Source organism: Mirounga angustirostris, unplaced genomic scaffold (genome assembly GCF_029215605.1).
Source record: "Mirounga angustirostris isolate CCGP_5_RB_7025 unplaced genomic scaffold, mMirAng1.0.hap1 SCAF_1, whole genome shotgun sequence".
NCBI lineage: Eukaryota > Metazoa > Chordata > Mammalia > Carnivora > Phocidae > Mirounga > Mirounga angustirostris.
The window spans coordinates 126,821,729-126,838,666 of record NW_026991709.1 but is presented as its reverse complement, the minus strand read 5'-3'; the positions used below and the strand labels follow the sequence as shown (position 1 = coordinate 126,838,666).

At 37.7% G+C, this 16,938-nt stretch overlaps 1 protein-coding gene across 5 annotated transcripts in view; it reads right to left on the bottom strand.

Annotated features, from left to right (window-relative positions):
* The window catches only part of NPHP3 (nephrocystin 3), a 61,952-nt gene that overhangs the window by 35,166 nt on the left and 9,848 nt on the right, over positions 1 to 16,938 (bottom strand). For 4 of the 5 annotated variants that reach the window (XM_064587780.1, XM_064587786.1, XM_064587789.1 and 1 more), the window contains exons 7-17: positions 14,456 to 14,612; positions 12,362 to 12,436; positions 10,087 to 10,260; positions 9,008 to 9,111; positions 7,868 to 7,982; positions 7,470 to 7,613; positions 6,890 to 6,987; positions 5,866 to 5,968; positions 5,376 to 5,458; positions 3,162 to 3,300; positions 1,073 to 1,237 (exon numbers count right to left, since the gene is read on the bottom strand). In XM_064587780.1, coding sequence (XP_064443850.1) covers positions 1,073 to 1,237; positions 3,162 to 3,300; positions 5,376 to 5,458; positions 5,866 to 5,968; positions 6,890 to 6,987; positions 7,470 to 7,613; positions 7,868 to 7,982; positions 9,008 to 9,111; positions 10,087 to 10,260; positions 12,362 to 12,436; positions 14,456 to 14,612 — 1,357 coding nt within the window. The remainder of the gene's footprint in view (positions 1 to 1,072; positions 1,238 to 3,161; positions 3,301 to 5,375; positions 5,459 to 5,865; positions 5,969 to 6,889; positions 6,988 to 7,469; positions 7,614 to 7,867; positions 7,983 to 9,007; positions 9,112 to 10,086; positions 10,261 to 12,361; positions 12,437 to 14,455; positions 14,613 to 16,938) is intronic. The other variant, XM_064587788.1, reaches the window with a different exon arrangement.

The following is a 16,938-nucleotide window of genomic DNA, read 5'->3' as shown; positions in this document are numbered from 1 at the left end:
GTCTCTTTCCTCTTCTTCTGGGACCCCAATTATTCTAGTATTGTTTCACTTTATGGTATGACTTAACTCTCAAATTCTCCCCTTGTGATCCAGTAATTCTCTCTCTCTTTCTTGGCTTCTTTGTTCTCCATCATTTTGTCTTCTATATCACTAATTCTTTCTTCTGCCACATTTCTCTTAGCAGTCAGAGCCTCCATTTTTGATTGCGTCTCATTAATAGCCTTTTTTATTTCAATATGATTATATTTTAGTTCTTTTATTCCCCCTATAAAGGGATTCTCTAGTGTCTTCTATGCTTTTTTTAAGCCCACCTAGTTATCTTTATAATCGTTATTCTGAACTCTAGTTATGCCATCTTATGTCTATACTGATTAGGTCCCTGGCATTTTGTTCTCTTTTTTGAGGTGAGTTTTTCCATCTTGTCATTCTTGCAGAAAGTGATCGCTTTTCTTATTTTATTTATTTATTTATTTGACACAGAGAGAGAGACAGCTAGAGAGGGAACACAAGCAGGGGGAGCGGGAGAGGGAGAAACAGGCTCCTGGCTGAGCAGGGAGCCCGATGCGGGGCTCGATCCCAGGACCCTGGGATCATGACCTGCGCCGAAGGCAGATGCTTAACAACTGAGCCACCCAGGCGCCCCTAGCGATCAGTTTTCTATTTGTAGAGTTGCTGCAGTGGTCACTTTTCTATTTGTAGAGTTGCTGCTATTCTTTTCTTAGATCTCCAGTTGAGTTTGCAGGTGTTCAGAATGATTTAATAGCTATCTAGTGGAATTCCTGGGACCAGATGAAACTAAGGTCCCTACTTCTCCAGCATCTTGGACTATCTCCCAGTATGTTGACATTTATAAGTAAAAAACCTTATTAAAAAAGCATTTGCCGGGGCGCCTGGGTGGCTCAGTCGGTTAAGCGTCTGCCTTCGGCTCAGGTCATGATCCCAGGGTCCTGGGATCGAGTCCCGCATCGGGCTCCCTGCTCCGTGGGGAGCCCGCTTCTCCCTCTGCCTCTGCCTCTCTATCTCTCATGAATAAATAAATAAAATCTTTAAAAAAAAAAAAAAAAGCATTTACCTGTAGATGTTGAAACTTGAGCAAGCCACAACCATAAGTCAATAAGCACATTTTGTGTAAACTGTGAACAAGGGAGGTCAAGACAACCCAGGACAGCTCAGGGTAGAGTTCCATCAGTTCTGATTCACTCATGCCATTGTGACTAACATTTATGAGGCACAGAATCTAGGTAGAGAAATGAATTAAGAATGATCATAAGCCATCTCTACAAGTAATAAACAGCCATTAAAATTTCCATAACTCTTTTAAGGTGATTAGCTTCTTATTCAAACTTATTGTTCAAATGATTTAGTAAAGCAAGAAACATATTTCTTAGAATAAAACACACTTTCCAAAAGGCATTAATCAGGAATAAGATAGTGTATATAGCAAATCTAGCATGCCAAAGACAATACACAGAAAAAAGTTTGATGAAAATTAAAACCTCAGCGGGTGCCTCAGTGGCTCAGTTAGTTAAGCATCTGCCATCAGTTCAGGTCATGATCCTGGGGTCCTGGGATCAAGCCCCATGTTGGGCTCCCAGCTCAGTGGGGAGTCTGCCCCTCCCTCTGCCCTCTGTCCCTCCCTTCCCCTTCATTTGTGCTCTCTCTCAAATAAATAAATAAAATCTTTAAAAAAGAAAAAAATTAAAACCTCAGGAAATGGATTAAAACTAATGACAAAGTTCCAATTTTGGGAAAATGGTAGAAGAAAACGATTCTTCTACTATAAATGCCTGTTAACATAAGACAACATGTAACAAAACACCTTTAAAAGCATAGGGAACCTGCAAAAAAGAAAGGGAAATCCACCAGGTGCCAAAAATGAATAGGAAAGTGAACATCAGAGGGCTAAGTGCTGGAGCTGCTGTCCCTGGGGGAAGTGAGGGTACCAGCAGGCAGCAGTCTCAGTAATTTAAGGGCTTGGGTTTTCACAGCCACAGCAGGGATGGAAGGTGAGCCCTTAAACCCGGTAAGGTGAGTAGCTGGAACTAGAAAGCTTGCCAACACCAGGAATCCCAAGAGCTGTACTTTCAGTGAAGGGGTGCATGAGAAAACATTAGCCCACAGACCAACCACATATGAAAGTTTACTTTCAAGCTCTAATAGTTGAGACACTGTAGTATTGGCAAGGAATAAGCAAAACTGGAACAGAAGAGCTCAGAAAACAAACTCATGTTAATTTGTGAGTGTGATATCCAAATCATCAGAAAAGATGTACTATTTAGTAAAATTAGCTGGCCATATGATAAAAGATTAAAAAGTAGATTCCTTCCTCACATATCAAACAAAAATAAGTCCATAAGGACTCATACAGGAAGAACAAAAGTGTAAAACATTTTAAAGGGAAAAAATTTATATGAGAACATTTTTATAACAAAATATTTTTTGATAATAAAAGATTTTTAAAATGAGATATAACAGGCATAAACCATAAAAGAAACTGTTGATAAATCTGACTTCATCAAAATAAAACATTGTATAATGAATGATACCAAAAAGTGAAGACAAGAAACAAATCACAACAAGGTATTTATTTGCAAACTGTGTAACAGAGGATTTGTATTCAGTATGCAGAATGTTTAAGAGCTCCTGGAGATCATTAAGAAAAGACAACTCAATTAAAACTCACATAAAAAGGCCTGAATCAGCAAGTCACAGAAGAGGAAACAAGAATAGCCAATAAACAAGCTGGGGCGCCTGGGTGGCTCAGTTGGTTAAGTGACTGCCTTCAGCTCAGGTCATGATCCCGGGGTCCTGGGATCGAGCCCCGCATCAGGCTCCCTGCTCAGCGGAGAGCCTGCTTCTCGCTTTCCCACTCCCCCTGCTTGTGTTCCCTCTCTGGCTGTCTCTCTCTGTCAAATAAATAAATAAAATCTTAAAAAAAAAAGAACAGCCAATAAACATGAACAGATGAAAAATCTCAATGATAATCAGGAAAATGCAAATTTCTTGAGCTATCACTTCTGGCCATAAGCACACTACAGCAGCTAGCCTTCCTGTATATGCTTAAAACACACTTGAGTACAAATTTAAAAATAATTACTATTTTCTTCAATTCACACACAAATGCAAAATTTTAGGAGTTTTATAAGTTTATTATCCTTTACCTGTTTCATTAGTTCTTTATCCATATCATTTGCCATGGACTCCTGGATAGATCGCAGAGCAAGTCTATATAATGAAATAGTATCTTGACACTGGAAACACTGATGAAGGATTTTATCTAAATTGCCTGCTCTCCCAGCACTGTTGGAATTGAGAATAGATTTAATTTCTTTTTTTTTTTTTTTTAAAGATTTTATTTATTTATTTATTTGAGAGAGAATGAGAGACAGAGAGCATGAGAGGGAGGAGGGTCAGAGGGAGAAGCAGACTCCCTGCCGAGCAGGGAGCCCGATGCGGGACTCGATCCCGGGACTCCAGGATCATGACCTGAGCCGAAGGCAGTCGCTTAACCAACTGAGCCACCCAGGCGCCCTAGAATAGATTTAATTTCTTACAGACAGCCAACATCTGTGAAAAATTTGGGGTAGATAAAAACAATGTGGTCTCTATTTTTTATACTTTAAATGATAACAGAAATTCAACAAAACATGATATAGGAAAATGACAGTTTTATGGGGCTGCTAGAGTCATCAGTTTTATTTTAGTGTCCCATTTAGCTCAACTCAGTAAACACATGCTGGAAACTTACTATGCGTCAAGCAATTACTGCACATTATGGGAACACAGAATGAGTAAGAAGTGGTTCTAATCATCTAGAAACACGCTACCTACATACAGGAAGCAGGAAAATAATTATAAATAAGTGTTATTAGTTAGCCATGCAAGTTAAATTTGTTTAGAGCCAGGATTTAGGAGACATCAGGCTAAAGAAAATCAGTAAATAGGGTGGTTTGTTTTAAAATATTACACAATATTTACCAATAGTTTCTTTTTAAAATATGAAGATACATAGAGAAGAAAAAACAAACAAAAGGTCTACAGTCCCTCTCTATAGGCCTAATAAACTTTCTAAAGGCCTAATATATATGGGAAACCATTTCAGATTTCTTTCTAAATCAGCATGACTATACATAAATTTTGTTTAAACCAAAAGCCTGATTTATGGCCCACCAAGCACACATTGTACATCTGCCTTGTAAATGAGTGGCCTAAAGTAAAACTCTCTTGTCCTTAAGATATGGACCAATGCTCCTACCCCCTGCATTTTTTGATGTTAAAACACAGGATTCCTAACTATATAATCTTTCAAGCTTTCACAAAATGTAAAAAAGGGTATATAGCCCTGTAAGACCTGTCCATTCTCCAGAGCACCATCTTCCCCGTGAAGATTGTGTTTCCCGGGCAGCTGTCCTAACTTGGGCTTGAATAAAACTCTCTTTCTCACTTTTAGAGATTCTAATAGGTTTGCTTATTTTGTGTCGATGCTCTTAAAATAGCTAAATTCAATAAATACTATGGAATGTGTGGAAAGGGACTCCTGCTCTTGAACTGCACTCAGGCCAGCTTCTGATGCTCCCAGAGGCCAGACGCACTGCCCAAACTGGAGACAGTGGAGGAGGACAGTGGGAATATCATAGGCAATTCAAAATTTTAGAAGATGTTTTCATTTCAAATCTGGTGCTCAAGATGAGAATGTGGAATTAAGAGCCAAGAGTACTAGATTCAGTGTCTAGAATATGAGTTGTAGTAGGATTAACTGTCCATTGTGATGATCACCAAAACCATATTCATCTTTTTTGCCTCTGGTTGTGAAGAGACAAAGTAAGGTGAGGCTGTACTGAAGAAGAAACATAGTGACACTTTGTAGGGCTTATTTAAAGGCAAATGACTAAAGGGTATCCGGAACTGAAGAATCTATTTTAAGCTGAAAGGTTTATCAGGATTTGAAAACAGAGACAATTAAAAATTCCTACTACCTACCTACTAATATTCAAGGACACCCCAAAACAGCATGTGTTTGCCTCAGTTGTCCCTCACTTTCTCAAAGCTAGGGGCCTCAAGCAGGTGACAAGGAGCACTCATGGGGCCCCAAGAAGGGCAAAGATGGCCTTCTTTGGCAACCCCCGATAGGTAAACAGTTAGCGTGATGACAATGAGACAACTACAGCCAACACGTTCTTGTAGCGCACGGGCTATCACCAATCTGCAGTCACGAGTCACATTCCCACAAGGATGTTAGTATCACTGTTAGAATCAAGAGAATCTGATGTGAGTGGCTCACAGAGACTGCTGCAATGATCGTCCAGTTTCACAAGGTGAGGAAGCTGTCTGCAGCAAACACAACATGCAGATCATGTAACATCGCCACCACTTACCGTGAGATCATTTTGCCGAAAAGGGTGACATAAAGGGCATTGCAGGTCGTGGCAGAACGACAGTGTCGTTCTAGCTTCTTCTCCTGCACCAGTTTGCCAAAACACAAAACAAACACAAAAACACAACACCACCCTGGAATGAAACGGTCTTTGCTACAGAGCCATCAACAAAAACCCCTGGCAGAAATGACACGGTTCCCACCACCTCATCAGTAGCATCACTGCCACGCAGCGGTGGACTGCAGATGTTCTTTCGCTTTTAGCATTCCTGCTTAGTATAATACAGCAAAGTAAAACTTAAGCCCCAAATGCTTTTTATTGCTTCTTCTATATTTGTTAGTAGTTTAAGAGCCAATGCATTTAACAATTAGGAAACTCCAATTTTCCTTAACACAATAGAGAGTTCCTATATTGAATTTTAAGTCTCATATAAGGTGTTTTATAGGAAAGCTGTAGAGAGTAAAAGAGCAACAAAGTTAAAAATACTTACCTGCTCTTTACTCAATTTAATGCCCACAGAGTGGCACTCTGCAATTATAATAGATTTTGCATCTTTTGGATTTAAAGGATCAAGATGAAGTGTAGGCCACAACCTTTCATTCAAAGAAAAAAAAAATGAAATTCTCTTGTAATAAAACAATAAAAGCTGTAATCTACCCAATCACAAGTCAAAATCCATTACAAGAATTAATTTTTTTATATTGCCTTTATAAAACCAACAAAACTAATCTCTGTTAATCTTACTAGGTATTATTGTTTGATTCATTCTAACGTGTATATCATTACTTTCAGCAATTAATCCCACCAAAGACTTTAAATAGTAATATACATTAGATAGTAAGGTGGTAAAATATTTTTAGTTCTTTGTTCTATACTAGGAATAAAACTAAACATATTAGTACCTATGAAGAATAGTACAAGGTAATATTTGCCCACAAATTACTTGTAATCCAATTGGAATGTAATCATCCTGCTACATCCATTCTCAACAGGGTACTGAAAATTGTTTCAGGGTGGGGAAAAAGAATCTTACTCTTTTTATGTATAAAGCACAAATATACAAATGTAAACGTATCTGTTTCTATACATAAACTGATATATGGCATATGGATGGTATTAAAATTTCTAGGGGCGAGGGAGGTAATTAGGAAGAAAGTGTCTAAAAAGGTTCCTAAGGGGACAAAAGGTTGAGAAACACTGCCCTACAGAATTCAACCACTGTATTCCTTTTTTGAGGACTGCCAAAGTAAGCACATATTTCAAGATAACAGGTGTCTGGTCCATTACTCATAGCCCAGCCCTCTCCCTATTTTTCTCACCTGTAAATGTCATCCCAGGCCTAACCTCCCACCAAAGCCTGTGGATTTTAACTTTCTCTTGAATCCATCCACTTCTCCCCTCCTCCCTGCCACTTACATGAAAAACATGAAAGCACAAACACATATCCAAAACCTTTCCTTGTTTGTACTTAACACATTTCATGTAATCTGAAAGAACTAAAGTTAGCATCGTACCTCCACGCTGGAGGGCATGTTTCTACATTCACAGAAACAATTACTCTTACATTCACTGGCAGTGGATCTATCAGCCATTTCATGTGTTTTTCAACTTGCTTAAAAATACAAAAACAAAATTCATTCTATTAATTCAAAATATTTCAAAACAACCCGATAATAGCTCCCCAAGTAAAATGAAATTCTCATTAAGTTTCTCATTATTATTAAGGATACAATCTTGTTTTGGGATGATAAATTTATCTCAGGATATTAAAAGAACAAGTGGCAAAATACTATGATAGCTGATATGAATTACGGACACTTAAGGAAATGTTAAGGCCCTAAAAATATGTCAAAATGAACAATTTTTGCTAACTGGTTCATTCAATTGGTCTTTCCCAATAAGATACTAATGTCTATACCAGGGCATAAGGTACATTTTTTATCCACGTTCTTCCTCCCTAGAAATTAAGCAGAAATAGCAGGAACAACATCAACATTTTCTTCCCATCAACATATTTAAAGGCCTGCTATAGCCATTACTGATAATTCTGTTTCTTTCTGAGAGTACCAATAGGTTACAAAGTGAAAACAGTACCTGAACTTGATCTATAGAATCAATAATGATGATGATGCTGCCTTGATGACGGGCAGAGAGTTTTTCTAGCCAGCGTGGAAATTCTTCCAGAAGCTTAGCTGGATCCAATGTCAGAGCAGATACTGACCAAGAGTGCTGCATCAACTGCAAGGTGAGAACACATACGAATTCAAGTAGTTACACTTTCTCACAGCTGGTGGGAAACACTTCTATCCCGGCTTTTAAAACCAAAACTGAGTAACCAAGAGGACCCAACTGCATCAAGTTTTATTTTTAACGTTATACAAGTCTAAAACAAATGGGTAATATTGAAAATTGAAAATTATTGGGTACTCAGCCCCAACAATTTCTGATTCTAAATAAAAATTCTGACAATTCCAAAACATGGCATCTTATACCTTTAGAGTTAGTCGTTTAATAATCAAGGAGGACTCGGAGCTGGTTGACATGGGCCTTCCCACAAAATGAGAAAGAATTAGCGTGTTAGGGGAATTCTTCTGTTGTAACTGAATCCTGAAAGAAAAAGACCTTGTATAAGACTGATGAAGCTCATTTATTATCAAAAAAAAAAAAAAAAAAGGATTCACAATGCATTAAACATCAAATGCTATCCAACTGTCAGCAATCACGTGGTCAATCACTTTTGAATAAACATGGGAAATTTACATTTTTATTCCACTTTTAGATCCTTTTAAATAAACCTTTAAAAATTATAGATTCATTTTAATTACAAATTGAAATTAACTAATGGAAACCAATATAGTGTACATTTGAGGTTAGTGTACATTTGAGGTTAAGGTATTAGTGAAGTGAACATTACCCTTTAATTAAAAATATATTAGAGGGAAAAAAGTTTCTTTGCTAAGTACAAAAATATTATTTTCCAAAAAAATATTATTTCCCACTAAATAAAAGGGCAGTAAAAAGGAAACAACATATGCCAACTCTTTAATGTAAATCATAATTATGAAAGACAATATTCTGATTGTTTTTAAATAATAGGAACTAAAATGAAAGTAAAAAAGAGTTTATCGACTTCTATAAACCTTAGTCCCTAATCTGAAGAATGACTTTGCATTCATAATACAGGTCATCCTTTACTTTGATGTTCTTTATGACTTATCTCACTCTAAACAGTCTGTCTTTGCCTTCTTTCAAATATTAAAAATCTCAACAAAACTTTTCAGATGAAGCTAGTAATTGAAAACACAGGCACATCCCCTGGATATCTAGTTCACCTAATTCCATTCCATACTGACCACTCCTTTACATAGCACGTGCCTAGCTCTGACCTACGTAACTACTGTACACAATCAAAATGCTCCTATTTCCTATTCCTTTCTCATCCTAGATCCTCTCTAACATCCAAATTGTATACACTTCAGGGCATGACTCTATTATTTTATACCTTTTTGCTTTTTCAGTGTTTAGTACAGGCCATGCAGGAAGGCAGACAGGCAATAATACATTTTGTCGAATGAGGTAAGTAATTCAAATGATGACAATGGTAACAACAATTTAATTGCACTGCATCATACCACTTTGATAAGAGAAGGGACTTTCCAGAACCTGGTCCTCCAGATACAAGAAGGGGTGGAATTGGTGCTGGCGCTGCCACTAGATCGTTAAGGCGTTGGTAATACTAGAAACAAAAATGAATTTAAATTGTGAGGAAGCACATGCCTCTGAGAATTCTAGAGCCAACTCTGACTACCCTCTGAAATCAATAGAGAAAATGAAATCTACTTTTAGTCAACATCATGATTGCTTCTTTTTATGGCTGGTTAAACGTGCCCAAAGTAGTAACCTAAGAATGAGCCCCAATTTCTTCTACACATAGTATTGCTGTCAATTAATGGATGAGAGACAAAACTTGAGATCTCCCTCGGGTTTTACAACATTCTCAGTCCGGGTTAATAAGTACATTAGTGTTTGTCCTCATGGTGCGATTATCCATGTTGAGACATGTGCTTAACTTTGTATCATATGAAAGGTAAGTGAGATTCAACTATATTTAGGAACATCAAACATTTTTAGTTAAGATTAGGATTTATGAACCACATGTTCTTTACCATCTGCAGTTCACCAAACCAAGATTAGGGTAGCTAGGAAACTTGATAAAAATCATAAGGCTATCTATTATTCCAATGCTTGGAGGAATCAAAATGTCAAACATAAAGAAAATACCATAGTAGTTAATGCAATAGGCTGGTCAATTCATCAGCATCTTTAAATATCTCATTTTACAGACAAGGAAGTCAAAGTTCAGAGCTAAGTAATGATCAAAATCCAGAGTTAGCGAATGGTAGAACCAGGACATAAACATAGACAGCCTAAATTATAAAATTTCTATGGAAATACTGCTGTTACTGATAGCTATGATAATATTCCTTAAAACATTCGTTCTTAGAGCACCTGGGTGGCTCAGTTGGTTAAATGTCTGCCTTCGGCTCAGGTCATGATCTTGGGGTCCTGGGATCAAGATAACTTTGCCAACTCCCTAATAAGTACTGAGGTAATCTGGTTTAACCTGGACTGTATTTAGGTAAAAACACAATCATGATAGAGCTTTAAGTGGTGACTGATGTTTGTTGGAACAATAACTCCAAATGCTTACTTTTTCAAATCCCAACTCATGGGCTGAATTTGTAGCCTGTTGAAAAGTTTCCATTTGCTCTTGTTCATCATGTATGTCCCACAGAACATCACCAAAATCATCATCTTCTGGAACAGAATCTTCACTGCCCAAATCCTTAGTCTCCGGGTCTGTGTTCTCAGAGCCCAGGATGTCCTGAACACCAAAAGCAAGCACACAACAATGAATAAAGAATGTTAACACCTTGTAGCAGTGTGAGCACACAGGTATACGGTGGGTTTCACCTACTGAGGAGGGCAGGTCCAAACCTATGGCCTTTGTATAGTACCTAAAAGAATAAATTTATAACTATAAAAAACCACTAGAAATAAAGAAATATTAAAATGACAAACATACACAAAAACCAAATTCTTAATAAAAAAAAAAGCTTTTAATAAAATTAGAGGTGCAATTGGGAAACCTGGCTAGCTTAGTCAGTAGAGCATATGACCCTTGATCTTGGGGTCATGGTTTCAAGCCCTACACTGGGCAGTGCTTACATTTAAAACAAAACAAAACAAAACAACTGTCAGATAAAAATAGAGGGGCATTTGACTCTTGGGGATCTGTTTTCTGAAAAATGTTACACAATATATTTGCTTACATCTGGGTGGTGAATCATTTTAAAGATTGTGCTAATGCCTAAGAAATATGCTGCTTTACATTTTTATAAGAATTTAATTACTAAGATGGGGTTTCTTGATATCAAATATCTGTGTCATGATATCTAGTCTTTATATCACTGAAAATATGTTGCTCTTCAAGCAGTAAAGATGGCAAATATGTCCACTTTCACTTGCTACCATTTATTCTGCTCAGTTAATTTTATTTACCTGGGTCCCAAAATTCATAAGATTATCGAGAAGATCAAAATTGATGTCAGTTTTTATATTAAAGAACACTATACAAAATGTGTTGCCAGAAGTCTTATCATGTTTTGGGGCTCATTCTTTCTCTCTGATAACAAATCTCCATACTTGTAATACAAGTTAATTAGAAAAGATAATCTAATCCCTAACTTCTCAAATAGAATCTCTGGCACCCCAGACGATATATCAGCAGGTATAGGAAACTGCAGGCTAAATGTGGTACATCTTTCTATTGTGCCCATTCTACTTTTAAGGTGGGGGGGGGTCTTTTTCTTATCATCATTAGCATTTTTGATAATATATAATTTAAAATGATTTTTATATTAAAAATAAACATAAGTATAACATTAAGCAGAATATGTAACTCACATAAATTTACAAGATAATACTTGAGATGTCATAGAAACTTTCAGCCTGAGATACTGTCTATGACCATGACCTCGGACCCTTAGAGGTATGATTTTACCCCTCTCTGCTGTAAGAATGATGTAGTGGATAAATTTGAAAGGGATTTTTTTTTTTTTTTTGAGAGAGAGAGCATGCACGTGTGCACATGTGAGCGGGGTTGGAGGGGTGGGTTGGGGAGGAGGGCAGAGGAGAGGGAGAGAGAGAATCTTAAGCAGGCTCCATGCCCAGCACAGAGCCCCAGGTGGGGCTCAATCTCACAACCCTGAGATCATGACCTGAGCCGAAATGGATGCTTAACCAACTAAGCCACCCAGACGCCCCTGAAAAGGCTTTTCTAAAGATTTTATTTATTTATTCAACAGAGAGAGTACAAGCAGGGGGAGCAGTAGAGGGAGAGGGAGAAGCAGACACCCCGCTGAGCAAGGAGCCCAACATGGGGCTCCATCCCAGGACCCCGGGATCATGACCTGAGTTGAAGGCAGATGCTTAACCGACTGAGCCACCCAGGTGTCCCTAGGATTTTTCTACTTTATAAAAATTCAAGGTGCAAACAAAACCTGAGGAGACTCTATTGAATAAGATAAATATTTTCCCTCAAATACTTATATTTTTTATCTAGCACTTTTGTAATCTATTTTACACTTAATCAGGTGTTGAGGCATCAAATAGCTTTGTGAGACAGATAACAGATAAAGAAACATGGTACTAGTAATACTATGATAATACCACAGGATAGACAATCACCAGAAACTATGGCACTCTTCCCAGGTATTGTTTTCAAAAAAACAAGGAAGTTGTTTTTACTGGAAAACCCAACTTTATGGAAAACAGTCTTAGAATTTTTTTTTAAAGTATGTTCTATGCCCAACATGGGGCTTGAACTCACGACCAAAATTGAGGATTGCGTACTCTACCGAATGAGCCAGCCAGGCGCCCCTTAGAGTATTTCAAATGAAATCTTATAAAGAATGCATATTTACCTGTTTAATAATCTTTTCCACATAAATATAAGTTTTATATACTCCTTCTGTAGGATCTCCAGAGTGATCAATGATCTGGAAAAAAAAAGAAGTTCAACAACAACATGAAGAAAACAATAGTAACAAGAAGGGGTAAATACTTCTACAGAATTTGTGTTGTCAGGGATCATTCTAAGTACTTTACACATATAAGCTCATCTGTCCTCACAACAAGCCTATGAGGGAGACACTATTAATATTACCTCCATTTCACAGAAGAGGAAACTGAAGCAAGTTATATAACCTGTTCAAGGTAACAGGAGGGATTTATTGTGAACAATGGGTACAATGTCTCAATAAAACAAAAAGTATACTTTTTTTCTTTGTGTCCAAATTCTGTCTTACGTACTTCCATGCTATTCAATATATATAACCTTCAAAATACATCAACATCAATTTTTATGAGAGTAAAGCTATAATTCTACAAAACAAAAAGGCAAAATGGTACTTGGCTGTGTAAATCAGTAGTCTTCTGAGTTTGCTGAAAGAATGCCCTACCTATAGAGAACATGTATGTTGCTAATAAAAGATTAATAGTTGATAAAGACAATGGTTTTACAAAGCACATCAAGTGAACTGGAGTAGAAGTTTATCTTGCATTTACATTTATAATCATGGTAGACAGATCTTATTTTACTCCTATTTTTATAAAATAAATTCATCCTCCTAGTGTATTCATTGTTAAAAGAATAAAATAGAATAAAGATCGGAAAGAAGAATCAGTGTTTTTCCTCTTGGGGCCTATGGACTAGGCTCATACTAAAACAATTAAAGCAAAGAATGAAATGGTTCTGGAGATTATAAAAAATATGCACTTTTTTGTGTTAGGCTCTTTAGTTTATGCTGGTCTTAAGCTTTTCAATACTAAATGATGTAAAAAAATGCTTGTGTTCACATTTGATATTATTTCTTGCATGAGCACGGAGAAATAAAAACAATGTACAAATCTGAGTTGTTTTCAACTGTATTCTCTCTTTTTAATATATTTTTTTAAAGATTCTGTTTATTTATTTGAGAGAGAGCCAGGGAAGCCAGGAGCCAGGGGAGGGGCAGAGGGAGAGGGAGAAGCCGACTCCCATTTAAGCAGGGACCCCGATGCGGGGCTCGATCCAGGATCATGATCTGAGCCGAAAGCAGACGCCCAACCAACTGAGCCACCCAGGCACCCCTAAGATTTTATTTTTAAGTAATCTCTACACCCAACATGGGGCTTGAACTCACCCCGAGATCAAGAGTTGCGTGCTTGCTCTTCTGACTGAGCCAACCAGGTGCCCCTCAACTATATTCTTAACATGAACAGTAAACATTTTCAAGTTATCTCAGTGTGCAGTAAGGCAAAGCCTGCAATCTGTTCTAAAAATTATTCCACCATGCATCCAGGACTGATCAAATCTCTCACATTCATCATTACTGTTTTGCTTTTCCCAATGCTCTTAGAAAAGGTTACTATGAAAAGGCTCTTCCTTACACTGATCCTTGGTCAACAGTAGACAGAAGAACTCAGTACTTAGGAAAAAAAGGAACAGAAAAGAATCTGATTTGTCCACTCACATCTTATCCTTTGTAGCTGGGTACTGCTATTTAGTCCTCTCTTTTTCTCACAGTCCACAACTAAGTCTATTGGCTCTGCTGTCAACTTATCCAGATTCCTGTTTCTCATCACTTCCTCTATCACCACCCTGGTCCAAGCCACCAGCATCTCTCACCTCGTGACTGCAAGAGCTCTCCAACTCCACCCTTCTCCCCTACCTCCAAACCAATCAATTCTCAACACAGCAGCATAACAACATTCTTGTCAGAACTGCATTTCTTCTGCTCCTGCTTAAAGTCTTCCAGTGACTCAAGTAAAAAAAAAAAAAACTACAAATAAAAAAACCATCTCACTCCAAATAAAAAAACCAAGGTTTCTAAAATGGTCTCCAAGGTTCTTTACCCTTGGCTCCCAGTTAACTGTCCTACTAATCTCCCCTTCCTCACTCCCACCTCATGGCCTTTGTTCTAACACTTCCCTTGGCCAAGCAAGTTCTTAAAAAAAAATAACCTTATGAATTTTACCTTGGCTTTGTTGGTCTTGTTCAGGTTAGAAACTTGATCAATCAATTGCTGGACGGAGTCGGAACTGACTTTCCCATCTTCCAAGCGATGATAAATTAATCGTGGTTTGCCTTCAGGGTTTTTCAGAAAAGCTTCTTCACAGTCTTCCAATAACAAGCTAGATTGGAAATCAGTATTTCTTGTGTTACACTGAGCTATGGCAGCAAGTAGTCAGTCAACCTAAGTGTCAATAATGGGACTTTACAGCAATGACAAGGGGCCAGGAAGCAGCCCAGGGACAGAACAAGTGCAGCTTTCCAAAAATGGATGTTTTTATAGCTCTTTTCCAGCTTAGTCATAAAAAATAATGCGTTTATTGGCAGACAGTGAGAACAGGTACAATAAATTCTGCATTAAATTGAATTTTATTTTTATTTTACTTTATTTTTTAAAGATTTTATTTATTTATTTGACAGAGAGAGAGACAGCGAGAGTGGGAACACAAGCAGGGGGAGTGGGAGAGGGAGAAGCAGGCTTCCCGCGGAGCAGGGAGCCCGATGAGGGGCTCGATCCCAGGACCCTGGGATCATGATCTGAGCCGAAGGCAGACGCTTAACAACTGAGCCACCCAGGCGCCCCTTAAGTTGAATTTTAAAGCATTAGGAACTTTAATTTTTTTAATCTAGCAACAAGAAAACCCTCAAAAATACTGTAAACATGGCTCAAAATAATGGACCAGTCTCATAAGACTACAAATAAATGGAAACCTAATTCCACTTACAAATATATAATTTCCAAATTAAAATACAAACATTATTAACCCCAATGCTTCAAGATTTTTCTCTTCTCTAGTCTTTTAGACTTTCTCATCCAATAAATGACCTAAATGACCTGAATCTTTATACCCAAGATACAGTATGAGAGAGATCCAGAGGCAGATGGGGGAGGTCAGATAGCTAGTAAAATCTTAACTGGGGTACAGGGTGAAAAATAATTATAATTTTGGGGGCACCTGGGTGGCTCAGTCAGTTAAGCCTCTGCTTTCGGCTCAGGTCATGATCTCAGGGTCTTGGGATCGAGCCCCACGTCGGACTCCCTGCTCAGTGGGGAGCCTGCTTCTCCCTCTCTCTCTGTCCCTCCCTCCTGCTTGTGTTCTCTCTCTCTCTCAAATAAATAAAAAATAAATAAAATCTTTAAAAAAAATTCTAATTTTGCTATAGGGTACCATAACGACAGTTTTCAGTATAATTTAAATTCTAGAATAATCTTGGAAGTATCTACCAGTGTTTTCTACACTGCAAGGAAAATTGGAACCAATTCCCCTTTCTAAAAAGCATTAAATGAAGTTTGTCTAGAGAGGCAAATTGGTGTGTATATGCAAAGGAGAGCTATTACATGATTCAGAATTTACATAATATGTTCGAGTACAGCCCCAATATAAGACAGAGTAATATTCAATTATATAGCTCTGTGCCAATCCAATCAATCCAAACCATAGATTTTTTCCCTTGTTAAAATCATTCTATGTTCGGGCCCCTGGGTGGCTCAGTTGGTTAAGCGACTGCCTTCGGCTCAGGTCATGATCCTGGAGTCCCGGGATCAAGTCCCATATCGGCCTCCCTGCTCAGCAGGGAGTCTGCTTCTCCCTCTGACCCTCCTCCCTCTCATGCTCTGTCTCTCATTCTCTCTCTCTCAAATAAATAAATATAATCTTTAAAAAAAAAATCATTCTATGTTCTATATAATTTTTGGATTTTAACGGTTCTTTTGTATTGCTTTGGGAGAAAAGTTTGTGGCCATGTGAATACCAAAGAATGGGCATCTCTTTGGGCACATGTACCTATTTTAAAATCACTCCCTACAGAATTGACATGTGGAGCTCAAATGAAATCTGGGATTATCTGGGATTTTGTTCAGTCTTTGGTGGGAGTGAAGTTGTTAGGACTACTGGGTACTGCTCAGGGGACATGTTTCTAGATTCATCTTTTGAGAAGAATGGAGGAATCATCATGAGAGGTGAAGGAACAACCTGAGAGAAAAAAAAGCTCTACCAGCCCGTTTACAGTGTGAAGCCCACCATTACTGCCATGCTCCTAATAAACATTAAGGAAATAAAATAATCAGCAGATGGAATAAGAAAAATTAAAGCAAAATAAAGGCAAAGTAGAGATGAAGAAATAATTAAATTTTAGAAATTAAAACTCTTTTTTTTAAATTAATTTATTTATTTTAGAGAGAGAGAGAGAGAGTGAGGTAGGAGGGACAGAGAGAGAGGGAGAAAGAATCTTAAGCAGATTCCATACTGAGTGTGGAGCCCTATGCGGGGCTCAATCCCAGGACCCTGAGATCATGACCTGAGCCAAAACCAAGAGTCAGATGCTTAACTGACTGCACCACCAAGGCACCCCTAGAAATTAAAATTCTTACTCTTTAAGAAGAATAAAGTTTTTAGAATATAAAATAAATACAATTTTAGTTGAAGAAGATAAACTGAAATCTGCCCA